General features: G+C 38.5%; 1 protein-coding gene and 1 pseudogene across 4 annotated transcripts in view; one reads left to right on the top strand and one right to left on the bottom strand.

The window, feature by feature from the left end:
- The window catches only part of TMEM87A (transmembrane protein 87A), a 43322-nt gene that overhangs the window by 7017 nt on the left and 12171 nt on the right, over window positions 1–24134 (bottom strand). For 2 of the 4 annotated variants that reach the window (XM_029237878.1, XM_029237879.1), the window contains exons 7-15: window positions 22085–22202; window positions 17327–17388; window positions 16362–16545; window positions 15044–15143; window positions 12640–12733; window positions 11075–11143; window positions 9171–9279; window positions 8197–8255; window positions 7183–7286 (exon numbers count right to left, since the gene is read on the bottom strand). In XM_029237878.1, coding sequence (XP_029093711.1) covers window positions 7183–7286; window positions 8197–8255; window positions 9171–9279; window positions 11075–11143; window positions 12640–12733; window positions 15044–15143; window positions 16362–16545; window positions 17327–17388; window positions 22085–22202 — 899 coding nt within the window. Of the gene's footprint in view, window positions 1–7182; window positions 7287–8196; window positions 8256–9170; window positions 9280–11074; window positions 11258–11764; window positions 11837–12639; window positions 12734–15043; window positions 15144–16361; window positions 16546–17326; window positions 17389–22084; window positions 22203–24134 lie in introns of all 4 variants that reach the window. The other 2 variants (XM_029237881.1, XM_029237880.1) reach the window with 2 other exon arrangements.
- LOC114905039 lies at window positions 168–5388 on the top strand (annotated as a pseudogene).

Here is a 24134-nt window from a genome sequence, read left to right as displayed (position 1 = left end):
TTACACAAGTTACCTATTCTCTCTGTGCCCCAGGTTCCTCATTTGTAGATGGGAATAACAGAACATTACTTATAGAGGTAATGAAAAAAGCAGGTAAGTCATTTCAAATAGAGTGCTTAGAACAATACCTCACAGTAAGCACTCAATAAACGTTCACTTATAAGCATATGTATCACACAGGGGTAAGTAAGTTCTCTTGTAATTCAAAATTTCAGACTTCAAATTGGTAGTTATGATTGGGAAAGCCTGATCTTGTTGTGTTCCAAGTAATTTAAAATCTCAATTTCTAAGTGGGGAGCTGAGAAGATGAAGGCCTGATCTGGAATATCTGTTATCTTTCCTTCGCAACTTACAAGAGATTCAGCAAAGCAGCTACCAGATAGGTAATTCCTAGAATGCTTTAGCTTTGAACTCATTCTGCACTTTCCATTTTACTGTTGCCTATTATTTTCACTCTACTTTGTTTTAAAATCACCCTTACCTGATAAAACTCCTTATAAGCTAGGAATAATAGGGAACACCTGTAACCTGATAAAGGGTAATTAACAAAAATTCACAGTATGGGCGCAGCAGTTGAAAGTCCGCCTGCCGATGCAGGGGACACTGGTTCGTGCCCCGGTCCGGGAAGATCCCACATGCCGCGGAGCGGCTGGGCCCATGAGCCATGGCCGCTGAGCCTGCGTGTCCAGAGCCTGTGCTCCGCAACGGGAAAGGCCACAACAGTGAGAGGCCCACATAACACAAAAAAAAAAAAAAAAAAAAGAAAAAATTCACAGTAAATATCAAAGTCAATGTGATCCTTGAGATGCATTTATTTTAAAGTCAGCATAAGATGAAGAGGCCCACTCTCATTTCCTCTATTCAGTATTATACAGGAAGGCCTAGCAAACACAAGAATCAGAAATGAGACAGGAAGACTATTAATTTGAGATAATAACCAATCTAATGAGAAAATCTAGAAATTATTAGAACAAGGTAACACAGGAGAGTTAATGGATGTGATATACAAAAATCAATAGCATTCCTACATAATTGGAAAAGCCTAAATTATTATTTTAAAAGAGGTTGCATCCATAAGATCCACAAAGGTTTTTAAAAAACACATTTAAAGTTATAAAACATAACCAAGGCATTGAAAGGATTGAAAAATGGAGAGATAACACACTCAAGGATGGGATTATCAAAAAGATACAAAATTTCCCTAATTAATCCATTAAGCTTAATTAGATTCCAATCAAAATCTCATAAGGTTTTCCTAGAATTAAACAAATAAGCTAATTTTCTTTTTATTTTTTTTTTTAAAGCAAAGACCCAATAACAAAGTATATTTTTTAAAAAGAAAATTAAGGGGGAGGGCGGTTTAGGCCCTGTAGATACAAGATTTATCAGGAAGCTAAGATAATTAAGATTAAGACAATGTGCTACTGAGCAGGATGAGAGCAAAAGGGACAAGAGAACCTATAAACAAACATACTCTTTATGAATGAAAGCTCGAATGTGAAATTTTTTTAAAACTTATAGAAGAACTTTATGACTTCACCTCAAGGTAGGAAATAATTTTCTTAGAACACAAAATGTATAATATGTGAAGGAAAAAAAATGACAAATTTGACTCCACATTTTTGAGTTTTTCTATAACCAAAAACATCACTAAAAAAAAGTTCAAAGATAATCAAACTAGGAGAAAATACCTGGAATACTTGAACATTGGAAATATCTGGAATATTGGCATCTAAAATATATTAGGAATTCCTACAAATCAATACAAAAATGATCAATAAGGCAATAAAAAAATAGCCAAAGATATAAAAAGCTGACTGATGTAACTGACTGTAAACATATAAAAGACATAAAAAGTTAGCTCAGTCTTAAAAGCATATAAAAGTAACACTGAATATTAACGCTCATCCATCAGATCTGCAAAAATTAAATAAAATAATGGGAGTGTAGAAGAAGGGAAGAGGAAAGAGCTCCTCATACCACTGTTGGTAGATACGCAATTTGTTTCAGATTTTTTTTGGAATACAATCCGGTCATACTTTAAAAATTACAAATACACATACCCTATAACCCAGCAATCTCAAGGCTACTCACTAATATGTACTGAGCATCTGCTATGTGCCAGTGTGTAGTGAAAATTTAACCTTGTGTACACAGAGAGGACTGGTTTTGCCCTTGACTACTGAGAGGTGATCTCTATGCCCCTGGCATGTCCTGCATGATGGGAGTGTCTCTGGTCACCCAGTTTGGCTCTGGCCACAGGACAGTCTAACAGTGTGACCTGTGACAAGGTCTCTGGGGCACACAATATTACTTCTGGCCTCCAGAGGAACTAGCAACTAAAGATAAGCCTGACCTCCAGGCCCTCCTTGGAGACTGAAGTTCAGCCACACAGATAGTAGGTAGTCAAGCCCCAGTAAAATCTCTGGACACCAAAGGCTCAGGTGAGTTTCCCTTGGTTGGCAATACTCAGTGTGTACTGTCACACACTGCAACCAGGAGGAGGGAACACCATCTGTGACTCCATGGGAGCAGACAACTGCATTTGGACCCCTCCCGGACTCTGTACTGTCAGTCTCTCCCCTTGGCTGATTTTAATTTTTATCCTTTTTCTGTAATAAACTATAGCCATCAACATAACAGCTTTCAGTGAGTTCTGAGTCCTTTCAGTGAATAATCAAACCTGAGATGGTTTTGCAAACCCTTGAACTCGCAACTGTGTATCAGAAGTGAGGACAGTCTTATAGGGACCATTCCCTCAGATTGTGCAGCTTGGCTAACTCCATGTAGCCAGGAATAGTTCTTGGCCTTCATGGAACTTACATCTGGTTTGAGGGTTGGGGGATAGGAAGAGAAGATAGATAGTAAGTAATAAATAAAGTATATAGATTTTAGAAGATAATAAGTGCAACGAGAGAAAAAAATGAGGCACAGGGGTATTCGAGTGTATAAAAATAAATGTATGTAACCGAGCAAGACCCTATAGGACCTTCCTGGGATAACCCCTCTTCCCTGGCCCCAAACCCTCTGCCTGTCTTTTGTCTGTAGAAAAACTTTAGCTTCCTAGACCTTCCCTGAGTTCCAAAGAATAATTTTAATCAGAGAAATGAGAAAATGTAGAAGCAAAGGAAAACAGTCAAGCAAGACAAAATAATAATAGTTTAGCCATTAAACAAAGTCAAGGACCTTTAGTTCCTCCTTAAGGGCTATGGATAATATCCTGAACCATATCCTTTGCGCTGTTTTGCCGATACTGAAACCCATACCAGGTGGAAGAAGTTAACTGTGTGCTGCCAAAAGCCTGTAGATCCTAGACTGGTTGGAACCAGAAGGCTGACAGGATTACCTCACCTCTAACCAATCAGAAGAATGTCTACAAGCTGATCATGCACCCCACACCCCTGCTCCCTTACTCTGTCTTTAAAAACCTTTCCCTGAAGGAAAGGGAAAGGGAAGTCCCTAAACCTTTGCTCTAAGTACAACTGTATGCTGAGTCTCATGAGTCCTTTTAAACATATGTGGTCTTGGGCTTCCCTGGTGAGGCAGCGGTTAAGAATCTGCCTGCCAATGCAGGGGACACGGATTCAAGCCCTGGTCCGGGAAGATCCCACATGCTGCGGAGCAACTAAGCCCGTGTGCCACAACTACTGAAGCCCAAGCGCCTAGAGCCCGTGCTCCACAACAAGAGAAGCCCCCACAATGAGAAGTCAGCACACCTAAATGAAGAGTAGTCCCCGCTCGCCGCAACTAGAGAAAGCCAGCGCACAGCAAAGAAGACCCAACGCAGCCAAAAATAAATAAATAAAATAGATACATTAAAAAAAAAAAAAGTGATCTTGGGGACCCTAAAACAACCAAACTGGAAATAGTCCAAATGCCCATGAACAAGTTAATTAACTATACTACATCTGTACTATGTAATATAATGCCATCCATGAAAATAGATGAGTTTAATTTAAACCAGTTGTCTTGGAAGGCATTTCCACAATGCACTGTTGAGTGAGTAAAAGATTCCATATATGAACAAGGAATAAAATGTGGCAGGATACATCACATTGGGCTGTTAACACTGGAGTTACAGGGAGTGGGCACAATGCTTTTTAAAAAAGGAGAAAGGAAGAGGAGAGGTAAAGCAAAAAAAAATTTTTAAAGACTAAAGAGGGCTTCCCTGGTGGTGCAGTGGTTGAGAGTCCGCCTGCCGATGCAGGGGACACGGGTTCGTGCCCCAGTCAGGGAAGATTCCACATGCCACGGAGTGGCTGGGCCCATGAGCCATGGCCGCTAAGCCTGCGCATCCGGAGCCTGTGCTCCACAACGGGAGAGGCCACAACAGTGAGAGGCCCGCGTACCACAAAAAAAAAAAAAAAAAAAAAAAGACTAAAGAAAGGGAAAAATTTTATGTATAGATATAGCTAGCAAGTGAACAGAAGATCAATAGATCAGCGTAGAGGGAGGTGGCAGGAAAGGCTGGGAACAGCTGCTGGAAGTGACAGAGCAGTGGCCCCACGCAGTGTGCTGGAAGAGAGGTGGGTGAGAGGGACTTTGCTTCCACATTCCACATTTCGGCTGCTCACAGTGTTTGCTTACAGGACACATGCTGACCACTTAGCTGAAGCCCAGAATCTTCCTCCACTCACAGAGGCTCAGAAGGGTAAGTTTTGGCATCTATCAATTGTCACCCTGGCTGCCAAAGTCAAGTGTATCCTATATGCAGTACCACTGGAGGCCCTTGTCCTGCAGGACATGTGGCATATGGAAGACCCTGTCACTGAGGCCGTGTACGCTGACGTGATTCGCCTCCCTCGACCAGCCCAACCAGAGACTGGAGGTTGACATCCAGCACCAGGACCTCAGTGCCACTGCCTGAACCCTGCAGGAGTGGTGATTGGGCAGCAAAGTGGTGCTGTCAGGCACTGAGGAGCAGGTGAGCCATGTAGCCACATCTCAGGAACCTGAGCAACACGTGACTGAGCTGAGGGAACCAACTCCTGGCACCAACCAGTGCCAGCCCAGCGAGAAAACCTCAAAGCGCAAGGGGCTCTGAGGGAGCGCCAAGATTTGGTCCAGGTCGAACTGAAGGGACTGTCATTTCTTCCCTGGGACTGTGGGACTGTGGGGCCCCAGCTATCTGCCTGCCCCTTAGGAGTCCTCAGAGAGCTTTCTTGTGCCCCTGACCAGTTGATAATCCTAGGTTCATGACCCTTCACACCTCCCTTCTCCTCTCCCCAACTCCCAAGGGAGGAGGCAAGTACATGGGGTTTTTTTTGTTTTTTTGTTTTTTTTTGCAGTATGCGGACCTCTCACTGTTGTGGCCTCTCCCGTTGCAGAGCACAGGCTCCGGACATGCAGGCTCAGCAGCCATGGCTCACGGGCCCAGCCACTCCGCGGCATGTGGGATCTTCTGGGACTAGGGCACGAACCCGTGTAGCCTACATCAGCAGGCAGACTCTCAACCACTGCGCCACCAGGGAAGCCCCCAAGTCATGTTTTTGTCGGTACTTTTTGTTTTATGTGACTTTCTTCCTTTTTTCTTTTTCCCTTTTCTCTCTCTTTTTAATAAATTTATTTATTTATTTATATTTGGCTGTGTTGGGTCTTCGTTGCAGTGCGAGGGCTTCTCGTTGCGGTGGCTTCTCTTATTGCAGAGCACAGGCTCTAGGCACGCAGGCTTCAGCAGTTGCGGCGTGCGGGATCAGTAGTTGTGGCTCACAGACTCTAGAGCGCAGGCTCAGTGGTGCACGGGTTTAGTTGCTCCGCGACATGTGGGATCTTCCCAGACCAGGAGTTAATAAACCTGTGTCCCCTGCATTGGCAGGCGGGTTCTTAACCACTGAGCCACCAGGGAAGTCCTGTACCTAACTTTCTTATGTGTCCCATTGTTCCCTCCTGCTCCCTGCCATGCTCTCTCCCCTATTTCTTTAGAAGCCAGCATCCGTCCCTGTTTATTATATGTCATTGAGTAGGTGGGGCTGCTATGTCCTCAGCATAACCCACACGTGTTCCTTCTCCCACCACCCCAGCCCTGCATACCTAACCCCCAGCTCCTACTCCCTGCCCCCAGGCTATTTGGGGAGCATCTGAAGAGCCACAGGGCTCCCACCTTTATTCCCATCCTGAGAGTTCTGGGAGCCAGCCTGCCTTTCTAGGAGTCACTGATGAAAGTCTAGGACACTTTCACCCCAGAATCCTGTCACACTGCTGTTGTTTCCTTTCCTCTTTCCTGACCTTGGGTCCTGGAATGCTACTGCTTTGATGACTCCATAGCCTAAGGGCAGCTGTTTCTTGAGCTGTTGTGAGATGGTTCATTCTTGGCCCTGACTATCTTAGAAAGCCTGATGGCAATCCTGGAGGGATTTATTCTTCCTTTTGTGAGTTTGGTGGGGGAAGGGCAGGGGATATATTGTAATAAAAAGAGTATATATACATATATCTATATATAACACGACACAGAACTAAATCTGCAAGAGGTCTATCTACAAAAAAAAAAAAAAGATTAATGTAAAGGAGGGTCACAAGACCCTTAGTTATACCATCTCATCCTTTTCCTTCTTCGGTGGTATAGCTGCATAATATAAGCTCTTAACTGTCTAAAAGCACATGAAGAGGGGGGAAAAAAGAAGGGAAATAAAGGCATGGCTAATAACAAAATAAAGATAGCCAATTCGTAAATAACTGAGATTTGCCTATAGTTAGACAAAGCAAATTCACATGTTGATTTTTATTCCATAGTCAGTCACTTAAGTTTTCATTTTACCCTCTCTGTTGTTACAAAATAAGCTGAGCTACTGACTATAGAAATTGTTATTTCCTTCTGGACACTAGATAGGTGAGACTCTCATTACAATTGCCACAATCTATCTACCTCCCTTATTTACCCATACAAATACTTACATTAACAGAAGATGTCAGAACTGAAAGGGACCTCATATCAATAGGTATCAATTCCCCCTCTTTTATGAAGAGGAAACTAAGGTTCAGAGAGGTGAAAAGAGGCAGCATGCCAAAAAACACAACTCACATTAATAGGACAGCTGAGACATGAATCCAATTTCCTGAGTCCAGACCCAATGAGTACTGTTTCCATTACATGATACGGCCCTGACAGTGTCACCCACTGAACCACCCCAATCGATAACATGGCCATTCAATGGTTAGCAGCGTAAATAAGAAGAATCCCCAAACCTCTGGTTGTTTGCAGATGGTCGCCAGAGAACCATGATGACAAAGAGGATCATGGAGAACAGCAACCGCCAGATGGCATCATCCACCCACAGCTCCCGCCAATCCTACCAAAAGGGGAAAAAATACATTTATATACATTATCTTAACCTTTGTTCGCAAAGCCCTTTGCATAGAACAAGAACTACTTGTTTATTCATTCAACTTATATTTACTAAGGGCCTGCTATATATGCTAACAAGCACTGCGCCAAGCACAAAGTGAATGAACCTAATTTCTTCCCTTGTAGTGATTACCATTGTTAAAGAAAAGGCACTAACCAAACAGAGTGCTTGTCAATGCTTCATTATAGCTCTGAGAATCTTTAGGGAAGGGTTTTTATATAAGGTAAGAGAAAGTAACATCAGGTTGTTATTTTTTGTAATTTTCGTTTTCATTTATTTAGTTTTACCAAAACAGAGCCATAGCTGCCTCCAAAGAAATGCTACTGGCCATAGTCTTTGTGCTCAGATCTTAAGGACATGGTTTTTACTCAGATTAGCATTATTCACACATACTTAGTATTTAAGACTCTGGATTTCTTATTTGAGAATTTTTAGTTAAAGCAAAATTGGGTTATGGCAGACTGTAGTCATCACTTATAAAATTCTCTTGAACTACTAGTATATATAGTATATGATACATATAGAATACTCAGGAGGAGAGAAGCATACTAATAACCCTCAGAGTGGAGAACTAACCCTAATTTTTTTTTTTTTTTTTTGCGGTACGCAGGCCTCTCACTGTTGTGGCCTCTCCCGTTGAGGAGCACAGGCTCCGCGGCATGTGGAATCTTCCCAGACCGGGGCACGAACCCGTGTCCCCTGCATCCGCAGGCGGACTCTCAACCACTGCGCCAGCAGGGAAGCCCTAACCCTAATTTTTTATAAGGTACAAACCTTACCACTGTCATCAACATCATTGTCTGTGTATAACAAACAGTACACTATTCCTAAATGCATGTGTTTGTTAACTCACCGACTGACAAGTCACTATCCTGAACTTCATGGTTGTCCAGATGATAAACACAATAGATGCTAAGAGGAAATATAAAACCTGGTCAGTATGAACGTTGGTTTATATCCCCAATTACATTCTCCAATTCTGGTTAAGTGGAATCCCCCACATCCCTAACCCCCAAACATCACCGTCACTTTCTATTATTTTAACATATTTATTCAATACAAATTTACTTAATTACTCTATACAAGGCCCATGTACTCTTGTCAAACCTTTCTGTACTTAAAGAATAATTTTGTTTACTATCTGGCTACTTCAGTAACCCTGAGAATTGTAAATGAAGTTATTGGAAACGTGGCTTTTCCCAGCAATATCAATAATACAATTTTTTCCCTTCCTTTATCCTTAGTATAGTAATGCTAATTTTTCTTTAGCTGGTCAGATGGGGAAAAAAAAGGCTGATAAAATGACTGCAGGACAAACATAACTGTTGGTTCCAATCACAGGCCAGACTTCACTTTTCCCGCTACAAGGGCCAAAAGGCAGAAAATAAGCCTACTTTGGCTATGGTCTACCTAATGTCTATATTTTATGCATGCTTAGTAACATACGTAAAAGGAGTATAATGGCAATGTACCCTAACCTAAAATACTATAGCTATTTAATAAAACCAAATAAGTATTAATGTCTTCTAAAAGGAATCTGAATGCTCTATGGCACTCAAGCTAACTTGCCTCAAGAAAAAGAATGGAGACAGGATATACTAACAGCTGAATTAATTTTCATCTATTATACTTAAACTAAATGGTTCTCAACCTTTTTTGAACCACAGACTCCTTGGAGAATGACAAAAGCTAAAGACCCCTTCCCCAAGTAAAATGCACAAAACTTTTCTATGTAATTTTACAGAGCACACCTATAACCTCTCAGGTTAAGAATCTCTGTTCTAAAAGGATCACATTTAAACATCAGGAAGAAAGTCCCCAACTTACCTGCCACTGCCAAGATAAGTGTGTTGGTGAAATGTCGGTACAAAGAGAGTTTTACAATGTTTCTCCGAAGTTTTAATAGCTTCATTGTTTGAGTCAGGCTAATAAATATGTGTTTGAAGGTCAAGGAAATCAACATTCAGAAAAACCATAAGCTATTAAATTAATCCTCAAGTTTCTGAGGATCTGGGGTCATAATGATAGACCTATGGATCCCAGAGGCCTTACAGCTCTCTTATTCTCAATCTCACAAACACCCCAAGCTTCACCATGATTAATAAGAAAGTCTTCATTTTTAATGAGATACTGAAGAGAAGACAGAACCAGGATAAAATGAGAATGGAGAAAAATAAGAAGAAAAAAGAGGAAAATATTAAAAAGAGAAATAAAGACAGGAAGCAGCTTTCTAGAGAAACAAAAAGAAAGAAGAAAAAGAAAGACAAATGGAAGAAAATGAAATGAAAATGAGTAACAGGTAAGGGAAGAGAAGTTAGCGTTATCTTCTCTCTTCCTTTAAGGTAGGTAGCTCTGTTCTCACTGTCCCAGGTAATCCAGTCTAGGGTCATAAATACACTTGTGCCTCCAACCTTCCAGAGTTCTACACTTAGACCCCTTGTGCCATATTAAGAGAACTGCCATCAGCTGCCAGATCAATCCTGAATTAAAAGGACAGTACAATTACAATTGGCTGAGTATTCCTCGCAGTTAGGCTCTAAAAGTAATGACTCTCCATTTTCAGAACATTATTCCCAAGCAGAAGTTGCCACAGAAGACAGGAAGGGAATTGATGACTACTGAAGAGGATATCTGCTCTCATGTCTGACTTTCAGAATGAGCAGATACAAAAATGAATGAGGTGGAGCTTGGTCTGTGCTTTGACAAAGACTTATTAACAAGCTGCTACCTAAACACTGGGTTATCTCACTGTTTGGTCCAGTCCCACTTTCCTCTCTCCACTCCTCCCAATATTTATAGAGGTTCACAAAGCACACTTGAAAGATATTGATCTAGAAAAGCTTGACCATTTGAAGCAAGAACACTTCAATTTCAAAGATTTTTGATATATGATCATCTACTCAAATCCATAAAATTATTATTTTGTTTACATTCAGCCATTTATAACAGTTTATCAAGACAATAATATTGCACATAGAAGCAAATACACAAAAACCAACACAAATTTAAAAAAAAAAAAAAAGGATAAAAGTCCCAAAAGTCAAATCCTTCATCCAATAGGCCAAGTCCCTAATAAACAGTATTTAATTTTAAGAAGAGAAAAAGATTACTTAAATAGAAATTTGTCTGTTACGTGCTGACTGACTTCACCTGTAAATGAATCAATATTTACTTCAAAGAGTGGAAGCCTTCAGACAATCCCAAGTCAGCTTTTGAACAGGGATATAAAACACTTACCCTGTAAGGATTTAAATATGCTAAACCTACATAGAATTTTAAGAGAGTCAAACAACCTTATGTAGTCCCCAAACCACATTTTAAGCATCAAAATCTTTTCATAATTTTCAAAGCATTTAATAATTCCTAGAGGCTGAAAGAAATGTCAGGAGCAGAGCAGCCAGTGATTCTAACGCTAAGTGGGGTGCACAAATAAGTCCAAAATCAAAGTGAAATGTTCATTTAAAAAAAAAAAAAGGAAAGCCACAAGCTTTTATCTTGTGCTCAGATCACAGTCACCAATTTCTGATGCAATTTTAAAAATTAAAACCAAAAAAAATGCTTACCTGAGGCCTCAGGTTGTTAGACTAAAAACACCCTAATCCCAGACTAAGGAGTAATCAACAAAACTGTTAAAAAGAAAAAAAAAAACAACCTTTGCAGAAAGATCAATGGAAACCCATCTCCAAAAGGAGAAAATGGACTGCCATCAAAGAATCCAATGAGAAGGATATCCACCAGCACAGGGCAGTGTCTAGGAAAGCCAAGGGGATAAAGGCCAAGGAAGCAAGATCAGTCTGGGCCTGCAGACAAAGAAAAAGAGGTGGTGAAAAAAGAGATGTCCAGAGAGGAACAGAGATGAAACCAGCACAAGATTCTGCATTTATATAATCAACTGGAGTGGTTTTGCATTTGAACTGAAAGAAAACAAAAAGGTAGTAACATTTGGCACCTGCATCGTTCTTCCCTTCTGACAAACCATCATGTATAATATACAGCTATAAGCATTTCACACAAATTGTTGATTACAATCTCAGTACAATGAAACATGCTGCTAACTAATAAGTGTTTTTTAATACAGAGTTATAAAGTGCTAATAGAGTTCTTAGCACCCTAAGATCAATGGTAAGAAGCGACCACACCAAAAACTTTATGGCAGTATAAGTTCCCATTCCATCCTATCATTTCCCATCATTTTGGTTTTGGCTATAAGTCCTAAAGACCCTTCTCATATTTAAAATTACTGCATCATTAATATACTAAGAATTATTGATTTCTGGAATTGTAATATACAATGTATTTTTCAAAATAAGATGTAAGGCAAGTATCTATCTCCAAAACTATGCTGCTTGCTTTCATAAAGTTTAAGACGCTATTTATTTAACCCTAACTACCCAATCACCAGGGCATTACTGAAAGGATATCCATAAAATAATACAGGCATCAATTGCTGAGAGGGCCAGGTTTACTATCAAAGCCAAAGGATAAGAAAAATACTACAGCAGCAGAAGAAAGAAAATGAAATTGACAGGTAGTTAAAGTTGCTGGAAGTCTAAGGAAATTACATACAGAGGACAGTGTGGTTTGAAAACCAAATTTGCATCCATAAAGTGATTCATTTAAGGGGCAATTTGTTGCAAAACTTACTGAGCCCAGTTTAATTGAGAGAAAAGTTTACAGCATTTACCATCTTGAATCTAACAAGTTATTGCAGACAGAAATTTTTAAATAAATAGGAAAATAAGTGGAATGACCTAGGGAGGCCCACTTCTTCACATTAATCCAGCTCTAACATAAATTTCTTTATCACATATGTCTCAGTGCTTTGGTTTCCTTCCCTAACAAAAGGCATAATTATGTAATTGTAAATAATTATGTAAAGTATAATCAGTTGAATTTTAAGAAAGCCTCTGAAATGCAAGTGCTGATTAAGCAAAGAGCACTGTCACTTTAAAACAAAAATCAGATTAACCAGCAAGTGCATGATTACAATGTTTGTCACTTACGCAAGAATGGAGCCAGCTGCTCCATTGCTGCTTCCCACTGGGGAACTAGTAAATAAGCAGTAATCTGGGGACAGGTGGGAAAGCGTTCATTCCCCATCACACATTAAATTTATGAAGCTCTAATAGATAGATTAAAAAGAAAAAATGAATTATACATACGTTTGGTAAACCACAGCCCAAAGGTGACTTAGAGGAAGTAGTAAAGAAGCCCACAGACATTTCCAATTAACCTCCTCAAGACAAAAACTACATATCTAAAATGACCACAAAAATTCTGATTAAGCAATACTGACCCCAGTAACTCTGAGGACCCCTTCCATGCCAGAGAACAAAAGGTAAAGAGCTCCTGCTACCACAACCTTGTGAAGAGTGACTCCAAGGCGAGGCCTAAAGAGGAAACAAAGAAATGAGTACAAATGTAACAAACCCCGAGACAAGCTAAGTAACAAAAACTCATGTTGACTAACGCAGGCCAACAACTTAACAGATATAAGCCAGACATACTTGATTCAGCTGAGAAAAACTCAAACAGACATATGGTCTTAAATCAAGACAGTGAACTCTAGAACTTGACATCCGGTCCCTGGTTACTGCATTTTTTTAAAAACTTTTTATTACAGAGAATTCTGAAACATATTCAATAGTATAATGAACCCCTATAAAACCATCATCCAGTCCCAAAAGCCATCTAATCCTGCCCCATGCACACCTTATCCACTTCCCATCCTCCCATACTATTCTGAAACAAATCCTAGATCTTACCTTTTATTTATATGTATTTCCGTATGTTTTTAAACAGATATGGACTTTGAAAAAACATAACCACAATATCATTATCAAATCTAAAAATGTTAACAATTCCTTAATACAATCAAAATCTTATTAAAACTCATTAAATAGTCTGTTATCAAGCTCAAAATCCAGCAAAATGTGAAAAGTCTGAGTAGCTTCTGTGTCAAGGAGGAAAAATCTTAGATCCTTGATACTCAAAGTACCTCTGAATCAGAATCTACGTTTTAACAAGATCCCCAGGTGATTCATTAGTGCATTACATTATGAGGTGCACTGCCTTAAATCATGTCTACCTAAGCCTTAGCAATATTTGTCCTTATATTTTGTTATATGCTAGAAAAACTGCAAATGAGCAGGAATTTATTTCCCCAATGGTGTTATCTTAGAAACCCAGAATACTGCCTGGCATACAGGAGGCAACCACATATGTTAAATGAACATATACATTTTAAAAGTGAGAACCCCCCCATTCCCCTAATCCCATTTAAAGCAAAACTCCTTTAAATGAATGAATAAATTAAAAAAATTAAAGTCCCCCATTTCTTTAATTCCACTTAAAGCAAAACTCCTTGAATAACTGTCTATACCTAACTCCAATTCCTCTCCCCCTATTTAAGAGAGAATTCCCCTTATTCTCTCTTAAACTCACTCCAATCAAGCTTTTTGTCCTATCCCTTCATCAAAGCTGTTCTCATTTAAGGTCGCTAATATCCTCCATGTAGTTAAATCCAGTGATCACTTCTCAATCCTCTTACTTGACACAATTAATCACTCCCCCCTTGAAACAGTGTTCAGCTTTGTCTTCCACTTCACTGGTCACTACACAATTTCCTCTGTCCTAATTCTACTTCACCTCATTGACTTCTAAATAATAATAGTCCAAGGGCTCAGTCCTTTGACCTCTTCTCTGTATACACTCACTTCCTTGATGATCACATCCAGTCTTAATGGCTTTAAATAACAGCTACATCCTTATGACTCCCAAATTTATATCTCTGCCTTAATTTCTCCCTCCTACTTCCCTCATTTGGATATTTAACTGACCTTCTAATCCTGCCTCCACTCCAAACTTATTCCATTTAAGATCTTCCTGAACTCAGTAAACGTCAGTTCCGTCCTTCCACTTGCTTAGATCAAAATAGTTGACATTATCCTTGATTCTAGATCAAAATAGTTGGCATCATCCTTGATTCCTTTTCTCTTTCACATCACACATTTGATCTACCAGCAAAGTCTACTGGCTCTACCTTCAAAATATAAAAGAATCTGACCACATCTTAACATTTCTTCCCCTGGTGTACATATAGCTTCTTCACCAACTTGGATCTTTGCTTAACTGCCAAAGTGAAGCCTTCCTTGAGCACCATGTTTACAAATGAAAGTTCCACCTCCTGCCTAGAACTCTATATGCTTTCCCTGCTTTATCTGCTCACTGACATATTAGATTTTTCATTCACGTATTTTTATTTTACTCACGTATTTTTATCTGTGCACCAGTCTGTCCACAAATGTAAACTCCAAGTCTTTTGTTTTCTTGCTGTATCCCTAGGGCCTAGAATGTCTAATATATAGAAGGCACTCAAGAATGCTCTTCCCATTAAAAAAATATGATTTGCAAGAATACTTTGGAAGAGGAAAGTCACAATAAGTTTACTCTAAAAGTTTGATGTTTCAATGTCATTTGCTATACTGCAAGTTTTCCTGGAGATGCTCCTTAAATTCTAAGTAGTAAAATGAAACACTAACATCTTTCAAACTTTTACAAATCTACAATATTTCAGATACCTTTGATTTCAGAAATATTTCTTATATCGACTCTTTCAGAATTACACTGGAAACCTGTAACACTGTTTCAATTTAATCAGCATTTTAATTTGCTCTTCCATATAGGAAGTTAATACTTACTTGACTATGCCATATCCCAGACTAACTATGATGACCAGGGTTCGAGCCAGTGAGCGTTTAACTGCTGAAAGCAGCTCTGCAAGGATCAGGGCACCTTGGACTGTAAGAAAGAAAAAAGGAGGGAAAAACGCAGTATGTAAACTAGGTTTGGGAAAAGGCACAATTCTAGAACCAGAATGTAGATTTCTAACACTCTTCAGAATAAGCACTGATATTAGTCCTACTTAAAAAGAATACCTCTTCTGCGATGTTTACAAGTACAAGCTGATATCACTTAGTATCTTACTCATGTGGATAGCAATCTGGGTGTGCTCAATTTACCTTCCCCCTCCACCTCCCGCTTCACTAAAACCTCAGCAAAATACCTCAGCCTACTTCAACAATTATAGCATCTAAGGAATATTCCTCCCAGTTTAAAAAACTGTGAAATATAGCTACCTATATGTAGGAGAGCACAAAACACAACACAGAATTTTCAACTCACTTTCACATCTATTATTTTCAAGCCATTTCAAAGACCAGGGAAAGATCTAATTAGTATATCTTGCAACAAGAATTATTAATAATTAAATGGTCTGATGAGAGAGAACTGAAGCTATCACAAAAAAAACTTCAGGGCTTCCCTGGTGGCGCAGTGGTTGAGAGTCCGCCTGCCGATGCAGGGGACGCGGGTTTGTGCCCCGGTCCGGGAAGATCCCACATGCCACGGAGCGGCTGCGCCCGTGGGCCGTGGCCGCTGGGCCTGTGCGTCCAGAGCCTGTGCTCCGCGGCAGGAGGGGCCACGGCAGTGAGAGGCCCACGTACCGCAAAAAAAAAACAAAACTTCAGTACGAAACAATTTCTATCACTACCTGTTCACCTTACTAAACCATAAATACCCTCCTATTTTCTTGGTATTACTATATTTTACCAACCCCGCTCCCCAACCCAGTATCTCTGAAATCAAGGTAGGTCTTACAATCAATGGCATCTTACAATTAAATTAGCAGTATTTACCTTCTTTCTTAGATGCATATAATAATGGTACCTTAAAAATCAACAGCAACTGAGATTCAATAATGATAATAATAGTCCCAAAGTGGCCACTACTGTAGTAACTTTTGTGAGTTTATTTCAATAAAATTACTCTTAAATAACTGAACCCACAATTTAAGAGATTAAAAACAAAGTCACAATCATAGTGATTCTGCTTAAGTTATTCTAATAATTAAGTAACTGCAAAGTAACAGCTACTTAATGACTGCTGACCTTAGGAAAATCGTCTTAAGTTTCACCTGCCAATCACTAACAAACTGGCAAACATTTTTTGGTCACATACCAGATTCTCCTTTGTATCGGATATTCTGAAATTCTGCATAGAAGACAGCTTTCTCAAGCATTCCCAGGAAGATGACAGCACCAATCCAAAACTGAATTCTCAGGAGATCTCTCCAATAGCAAGCAGACCATGCCAGCCACAGAACACCAAATAGGACATATACAATACACATCACCATGAAAAACTGTCATCCAAGTGGGTAAAAGAGAAAAAGAAGGATTAAGGCCAAGAGCCAATTTACAATCAATACACAGTCTTAACATAATGTAAAAAATATACATACTACACCTTCTATTTTAAAAATTATTTTATTTCTTTGAAGTTCAATACTAAGATGAAAAAACTGTCTCCTCTCGGGCAGAGAGAGACTACCTAAGAGTTTCCCTTAGAGAGTGACCAGTCTTTTGTATTAAAAGAGTTTTTTCAACTCACAATCTAAAATTATTTAAATGAAGACAATGAGAGGAAAAAAGGCACGGTAGGGTTAGGATACAGCTGAAGGCAAGGAAACACAACAGAGTGGGAAAACTATAAAAGTACAAGGAAAAAGAAAAAAACTCCACAAACAAATCTGAAAACAGATTAAGGATGTTCTCAGACACACAGACTGAAAAGGAGAAAGTGTCATCATTTACTCATCCTAAATGGGATCAGAAACTATAGGGTTTTAAGAAGTACCCCATTTTGGATCCTAGAGAGGATGTGAGAGGTGAAATGACCTTTGAGGTACTTTCCAACTCTAAAATTCCACAAGTCACTGACTTCATTTTACAAATGAGAAAATGAGGCACAGGGGGGTTCACTGACACTTCCAAGATCACATTCTAGTAGGAAGTAAGTACAGAACTACAAGCAGTATTTTCTGAACTGTTCAGGAACAAGTCTTTAATACTGCCACAAAACATGGACAATCTTTCAAGCTAAACTCATTTAATGTTGAGGTTAAAGAATATAAGTTCACTTACAATCATCAATGGGTATTCTTCAAGCGTGAGGTATTCATAGGGACCTTTCACTTCAACAGTCACTGCCAAAACACAGTCCTCAGAATTAATGTAAAGAATGAAAAAATTAAACAAGAACATTGATATTTGTTTGATTAAATTAATGAAAACTCCATTGGGTAATTTACTTTTATCCATTTCAATCCTGGTGAATATTACATTTGTAAAGCACTCTGAAATTCATGAAGTGTTCTGATGGTTTGTGCTGTGTCCTGCACAGGCCTCCGCATGACTCTGCTCTAGTCACTATCTTAGGTGGAAAAGCCCTCTGTTCCCATACTCACATCCTTTAAAGACTAAGTTGAATGTATTTCCTCCACAAAACCTGGTGAGCTGCCCAAGTGGAACTATTCCCCATCTCCTCTAAATTCCAAACATACTTCATGTATGCTTTTTCTTACATCACTAATATGCTTTGAAAGTATTGGACTTCATTCCTTCATTCTGCTGCCCTCTTTTTTCTTTTCTCTCTCCTTACCTATATTTTCCTACTGCTTTCTTTCATTTTTACCTACTTTAACTTTATGTGACTTTCATAATTAATATATCATTTTCAGAAGGTGCTTAATAATAAGGAAGTGTTAAATGAAGCAGAACAAATGACAGTAACAACAAGAATTTGAAAGATTTGCCTTCCTGAAGCAAACCTATAACTACTTTAAAATTGTAAGTGATAAAACTACTTGGATAAATATTAAGTATGATTAATAAATAAACTGATTTATCTGAGAAGTGATATCTATCACCAGAGAGAGACTATTCAACAAAAATTTCCTACTAATTTTTATCAAGCAAAAAGGACATACCATTATTAAAAGTAAATCAGGTCTAATGCTTATATGAAGAAAAGGAGCATCCCATAATAGCAATCACAAAAATTTCATAGCTGAACTGGTTAGTAATCTAAGCCCTCTTAATTTAATAAAAGAGTAAATAAAATAATTAGTAAATATTTGTCAATTCTTTGTTGACTCTACAGCAGGGGTCAGCAAAATATAGCACATGGACCAAATCTGGCCATCTATTCCAAAGTTTTATTGGAAAATAGTCACATCCACCTACTTACATACTGTTGATGGCTACATTTACACCACAGTGGCAGAGCTGGGTAGCTGTAGCAGAGAGAACATTTACTATCTGGCACTTTAAGAAAAAGTTGGCTAATCCCTGCTCTATGCTAAAATATAACAAACATTTACTGAGCACTTACCATGTGACACACACTATGCAAAATACAGGAGATGGAAGGATGCAGAGGATGTTTTCTGCCATCTAGTGGATTACTATCTTCAAGGGACAGGGAGTTGGAAAGCAACAGAGAACTGTGCCCCTGAGCCAAACCCAGAAGGATGAGTGTGTATTTTCTATGATGAAGTAAAAAGCCATCCAGGTAGAGGACATTACATGAACGAAGACTGGTGTGAAAATGCATGATATATTTAAGGAACATGTAGTTTGAGACTCCATATGGTACCATACAGTAGCATTTTGACACAAGGCAGCAAAAGGTAAACTGGGACAATTTGTAGAGTTTGTAAGCCTTGCTGCAGAATTGGACATTTTATAGTAACAGGAAGATATCAAAGGTTTTAATGAAGGTAAGAAAGATGATAAAAGTGTTTGAGAGAGAGAATTTTAGGACTTTCACAAGGTGTAGTTAAGTTTTGAGTATCGTCTTTTTAGTTCCAAACAACAGATGTATAAAACAAAAACAAAAAAGAGAGGAAACAAAAAGGACATGAGCTCAAAAACAAGATAAACAGCTCCATGTATCAAAACTGAACAAAAACTCAGAACAGTGCATGAGGTTGAATCCATGGTCATGGACTCTGGGCCCCAAAGTATGCTACAGTAGTTGAGCATGCAGCTCCTGTGGGATCACTGAAATTAGTAGGAGTCTAAGATAAAGGGGAACCAGAGCCAGATTTGATGCATGAAGAGCCTGAAGTAGAGTGGAGCAAGGTTTCTTCTCCACCCTTTTCAAAGAAAGAAGGTACAAGGTAAATCTTGGCAAATGCTCCTTGAGACTATTACTCATTAGGAAGCCATGGGCCTAGATACAGGAGGATATACATATGTCTTGGGTCTAGAAACTGCCAGGCCACCTCTGGTTTGCCTAGATCTGCTATATTCCATATTACTATGGAGAATAAGACCCATCTCTGTCTTGGGAATTAAACATTCAATACAAGAATCCATAAAAAACAAAAGTTTAAAATTAAGTCAAATGAATGAAATAAAGAATAAAGACGAAAGTAGAAATTAATGAAATAGACAATGAAAAATTAACAAAACCAGAAGCTGGTTCATCGGGATAAAAATATAGTAAAATAGAATTCTAGAAATATTTTAAAAGTTAAAAAGAGAAGTCACAAAAGCAATATTAAGAATAAAAAAAGATTTTTTTTTTGTAAAGTAATATCATTACTAACTTTAGGCCAGCAAATTTGAAATCTTGAATGAAATGGACAATTTCTCAGTGGGAAAAAAAAGAAAAACCCTGATTCAAGGAAAAATAGAAAAACTAAAGCTAAAATACTTATTACTATTGAAGAAAATAAATCGGTTGTTGGGACTCCGCTGGTGGTCCAGTGGTAAAGAATCAACCTTCCAAAGCAGGGGATGTGGGTTCAATCCCTGGTTGGAGAACTAAGATCCCACATGCTGTGGGGCAACTAAGCCCTCGTGCCACAACTACTGAGCCTGCATGCCTCAACTGGAGAGCCCAAGTGCCACAAACTACAGAGCTCACGCACTCTGGAGCCTGCACACCACAACTAGAGAGAAGCCCATGTGCCGCAACAAAAGATCCTGCGTGCTACAACTAAGACCTGACACAGCCAAAAATAAAATAAAGAAAGAAAGAAAGAAAGAAAATATATCAGTTGTTTAAAATCCTCATGGCATGGGACTTCCCTGGTGGTCAAGTGGTTAAGACCCCGTGCTTCCACTGCAGGGCGATCCCTGGTCGGGGAACTAAGATCCTGCATGCCATGCAGTGAGCCAAAAAAAAACCCCAAAAAACCAAAAACGTTCATGAGGGAAAAAAAGAACATCAGGCCAAAACACTATCATAAGTGAGTTCTATCAAACATTCAAGGAATGGATAATTCTATCCTTACAAAAACTGCTCAACAGAATATAAAAACGGGACATTCTCTGATTCATCGTACGAAACTCGCATAACCTGGATGCCAAAACCCATAGAAGATGTACGAGAAATTAAAATCATAGGCCAATCTTACTTTGAACATATGACAAAAAACTCTAAATAAAATTCTGGAAAATAGAATCCGTGTGTGTGTGTGTGTGTGTGTATGTGTGTGTATCAAGGCTAAATAGTGGCATCTCGGAAAATCAAGAATGGTTTAACATTAGAAAACCAGTTAATGCAATGCACCACATTAATAGATTAAATGAGGAAATCTATATGATCAATTTAATCAATACAGTTAAGCATTCCACAAAACTGAGTATTCATTCTCAATACTAAAAAAAAGAAAAAAGAAAAAAATTCACTTAGTAAACCAAGAATAGAAAGAAATATCCTGAACCAAATAAAGAATATTTTTAAAAAATCTACAGTGGGGCTTCCCTGGTGGTGCAGTGGTTGGGAGTCCACCTGCCAATGCAGGGGACACGGGTTTGAGCCCTGCTCAGGGAGGATCCCACATGCCGTGAAGCAACTAAGCCCATGCGCCACAGCTACTGAGCCTGCGCTCTAGAGCCCGGGAGCCACAACTACTGAGCCTGCATGCCGCAACTACTGAAGCCCACGTGCCTAGAGCTCGTGTTCCGCAACATGAGAGGCCACGGCTATGAGAAGCCCACGCACCGCCAACAAAAGAGTAACCCCCGCTCACTGCAACTAGAGAAAGCCCACATGCAGCAACAAAGACCCAACGCAGCCAAAAAATAAATAAGATAAAAATCTTAAAAAAAAAAAGACAATAAAAAATCTATAGTAAACATCATACTTAATGGTGAAATGTGCTAATATTGCCAATAAAGTCAGGAGCAAGAAAGGATGGCCACCATCATTGTTTCTATTCAACATTCTACTTGAGAAAGCAGGGGAGGGAAGAAAACTGTAAAAGAGAAGGAAGAAACAAAAAAAGAAACCACAGAAGATAAGACCAATTAGTAAGTTATTGTAAAATTCTAGGTAAGAAATGATGAATCCCTAAACTGGGCAGCAAAAGTAGAAAGGAGAACACTAAGAAAAATTGAGACATTAAAAAATTATCCAAGTCAGTTGATTTAAAAATTTCCAAGTTTTGACTTCATAACTAAGTTTTAAGAAGTCTACTGAGAACATAATACTAATTGAAAATTTTAAAAGCAGGAGGATCAAATGAAGGAAAATGAAATCTAGTATCTATAATACATAATAAGAAAGCATACATGAAGTGCCTATCACATACATATTGAATGCAGAAAAATGTTAATTTCTCTCCCTCAATTTTTCTACTTGACAACATTCTTAATTTATTATTCCCTCTTTATTTTTTTGGCTGTACTGGGTGGCTTGTGGGATTTTAGTTCCCTGACAAGGGATCGAACCTGTGCCCTCTGCAGTGGAAGCATGGAGTCCGGACCACTGGACGGCAATGGAATTCCCCTTATTATTACTTCTTTAAAGCAATTTTACACTACCCACCATGCGACACAGCTAGATAACAGTAATACAAATGATAAAAAGAAACAAAATGTACTTACTGGTAAAAAGATTACTTAGTGAATTTTCTTTTGATGATTCTTTGGAGGGTGAAATGCCAACATGTACAATAAAAATGTATGGTGCATCTTGCCAAGTTTTCAAGGGCTCATGCATTACCTAGAGAAGAAAGAAGACATCAAATCTCCCAATCTTAAGAATTAAGAGCACAGGTTGGCGGGAGGTGGGTGAGGAATTGGGAGATGGGGATTGACACATATACACTATTGATACTATGTACAAGACAGATAACTAATGAGAACATACTGTATAGCACAGGGAACTCTATTTAATGCACTGTGGTGACCTAAATGGGAAGGAAATCCAAAAAAGAGGGGATATATGTATATGTAAAGCTGATTCATTTTGCTGTACAGCAGAAACTAACAAAACATTGTAAAGCAACTATAATCCAATAAAAATTAATTAAAAATTACAAAGTGGCAAAAAAAACCCCACAGGTTAATTACACAATATGAATATTTCGTTCCAGAATGTGCCTAGAAACTTGGTTGAGTCCTTCACTTTTACTCATTAAAACAGTAGCCAAAACAAAACAAACAGGCCTACAGTGTATACAATAAAGTAGGTTAATTATAAATTACTAAAAGGCAGGACATCTTATATTTTGTTATACACAAAAATCTCATGTTTAACATTTTTCTTTTAACAAAGAAAACCTCAATTTAAATTCCTAAAATGAAACTCTACTTAAGCCATGCTAAGATGCTAGGTTATATTTTACACAAATATCCCAAACAAACTAAAGAAATTTAATTTAAATCACCTGGAAAAAATCACCCATGATGACATCGGTGAATTATAAACACCAGCTCCTGAATCTAATTCCCTTTGTTCAATGCCCTTCCCAAGACCACCACAATTTCTGCTAACGAGGTCTCACATTTATATCAAAAATTTAATCTTGGCTAGGCTATACGGAAAGCAAGAGTCACTGTCCCCCAAAGTCAAGAAAGTAGAATAAATAGCCTCCATTGTTTATGGAACTGGTTACCTGATCCGAAGCCAGTTAGTCTGTGCACAGTCCTACCAAAAAGCCATCAAAGGATGTGTTGCCTTAAATGCTAGATGGACTATGGACCTTCACAAAAGCAAGACTAAAACAGAAAGACGAGGGAGATGAACATAGAAAAAGCTTGGCTGCTTCTTCCTCATGTCTGAAAGGAGGCACTACTACATAGGCTTGCAATTTATTACTTTCTGGTCTTAAAAGGAACTTTTATCCAGAGACCTCTGGGTAAGCTTCATTGATCTATGAAACCCCTCAAAGTGGATAATAGATTCTGCATTTTCCTAGGGAGCCACAGCTTTTCTCAAATGCTAAAATTATCCTACAACCCAAGAAAATTCTGAACAAGAGTTCAAAAATTATACTCCATGATACAAATTCAAAGTGTCAAAACAAAGCAGATTAAATGATTCTTCAGCTTTACATTTACTAGGTTATCTTAGTAACTTAAGGACATAAATGTCATGTTGAATCATACGTTGATTTACCTCTGCCTGATAGTCTCTTTCTGACAAAATGCAGGGGCACTTTGTAAGAAAACTGTACATATTCAAAGTTACAGGTAATCATGTCCTATTTATCCACTGAACCTCTCCTGAACTTAACTGTTCATTAACCAGTAAAACTTTGGTATAATAAGCTGCTCTGCTATTAATTTTACATATCTTAAAAATTACCTCTTACAAATCTCAAAGGGACTGATTCTCATATCCCAAGATTTGATAAAGTTTGCACTTAACTCTGAAATATAGATATTTTGACCCTGTAAAAATAATATTCATAGGCTAGGCACTCTGTTAAGCATGTAATATTTATTACTTTCTTTAATTCTCACAACAATCCTATCAGATACTATTACTAGCTCCTTCAACAGGTGAATGGATAAACAAACTGTGGTACATCCAGACAATGAAATATTATTCAGCACTAAAAAGAAATGAACTATCAAGCCAGGAGAAGGCATGGAGAAACCTTAAATGCGTATTACTAAGTGAAAGACACCAATCTGAAAAGACTATATA

Source organism: Monodon monoceros, unplaced genomic scaffold (assembly GCF_005190385.1).
Source record: "Monodon monoceros isolate NGI ecotype Baffin Bay Population unplaced genomic scaffold, NGI_Narwhal_1 Super_Scaffold_21, whole genome shotgun sequence".
Lineage (NCBI taxonomy): Eukaryota > Metazoa > Chordata > Mammalia > Artiodactyla > Monodontidae > Monodon > Monodon monoceros.
Note: the sequence above shows the minus strand (reverse complement) of the source record. Positions and strands in the feature narration are given on the sequence as shown.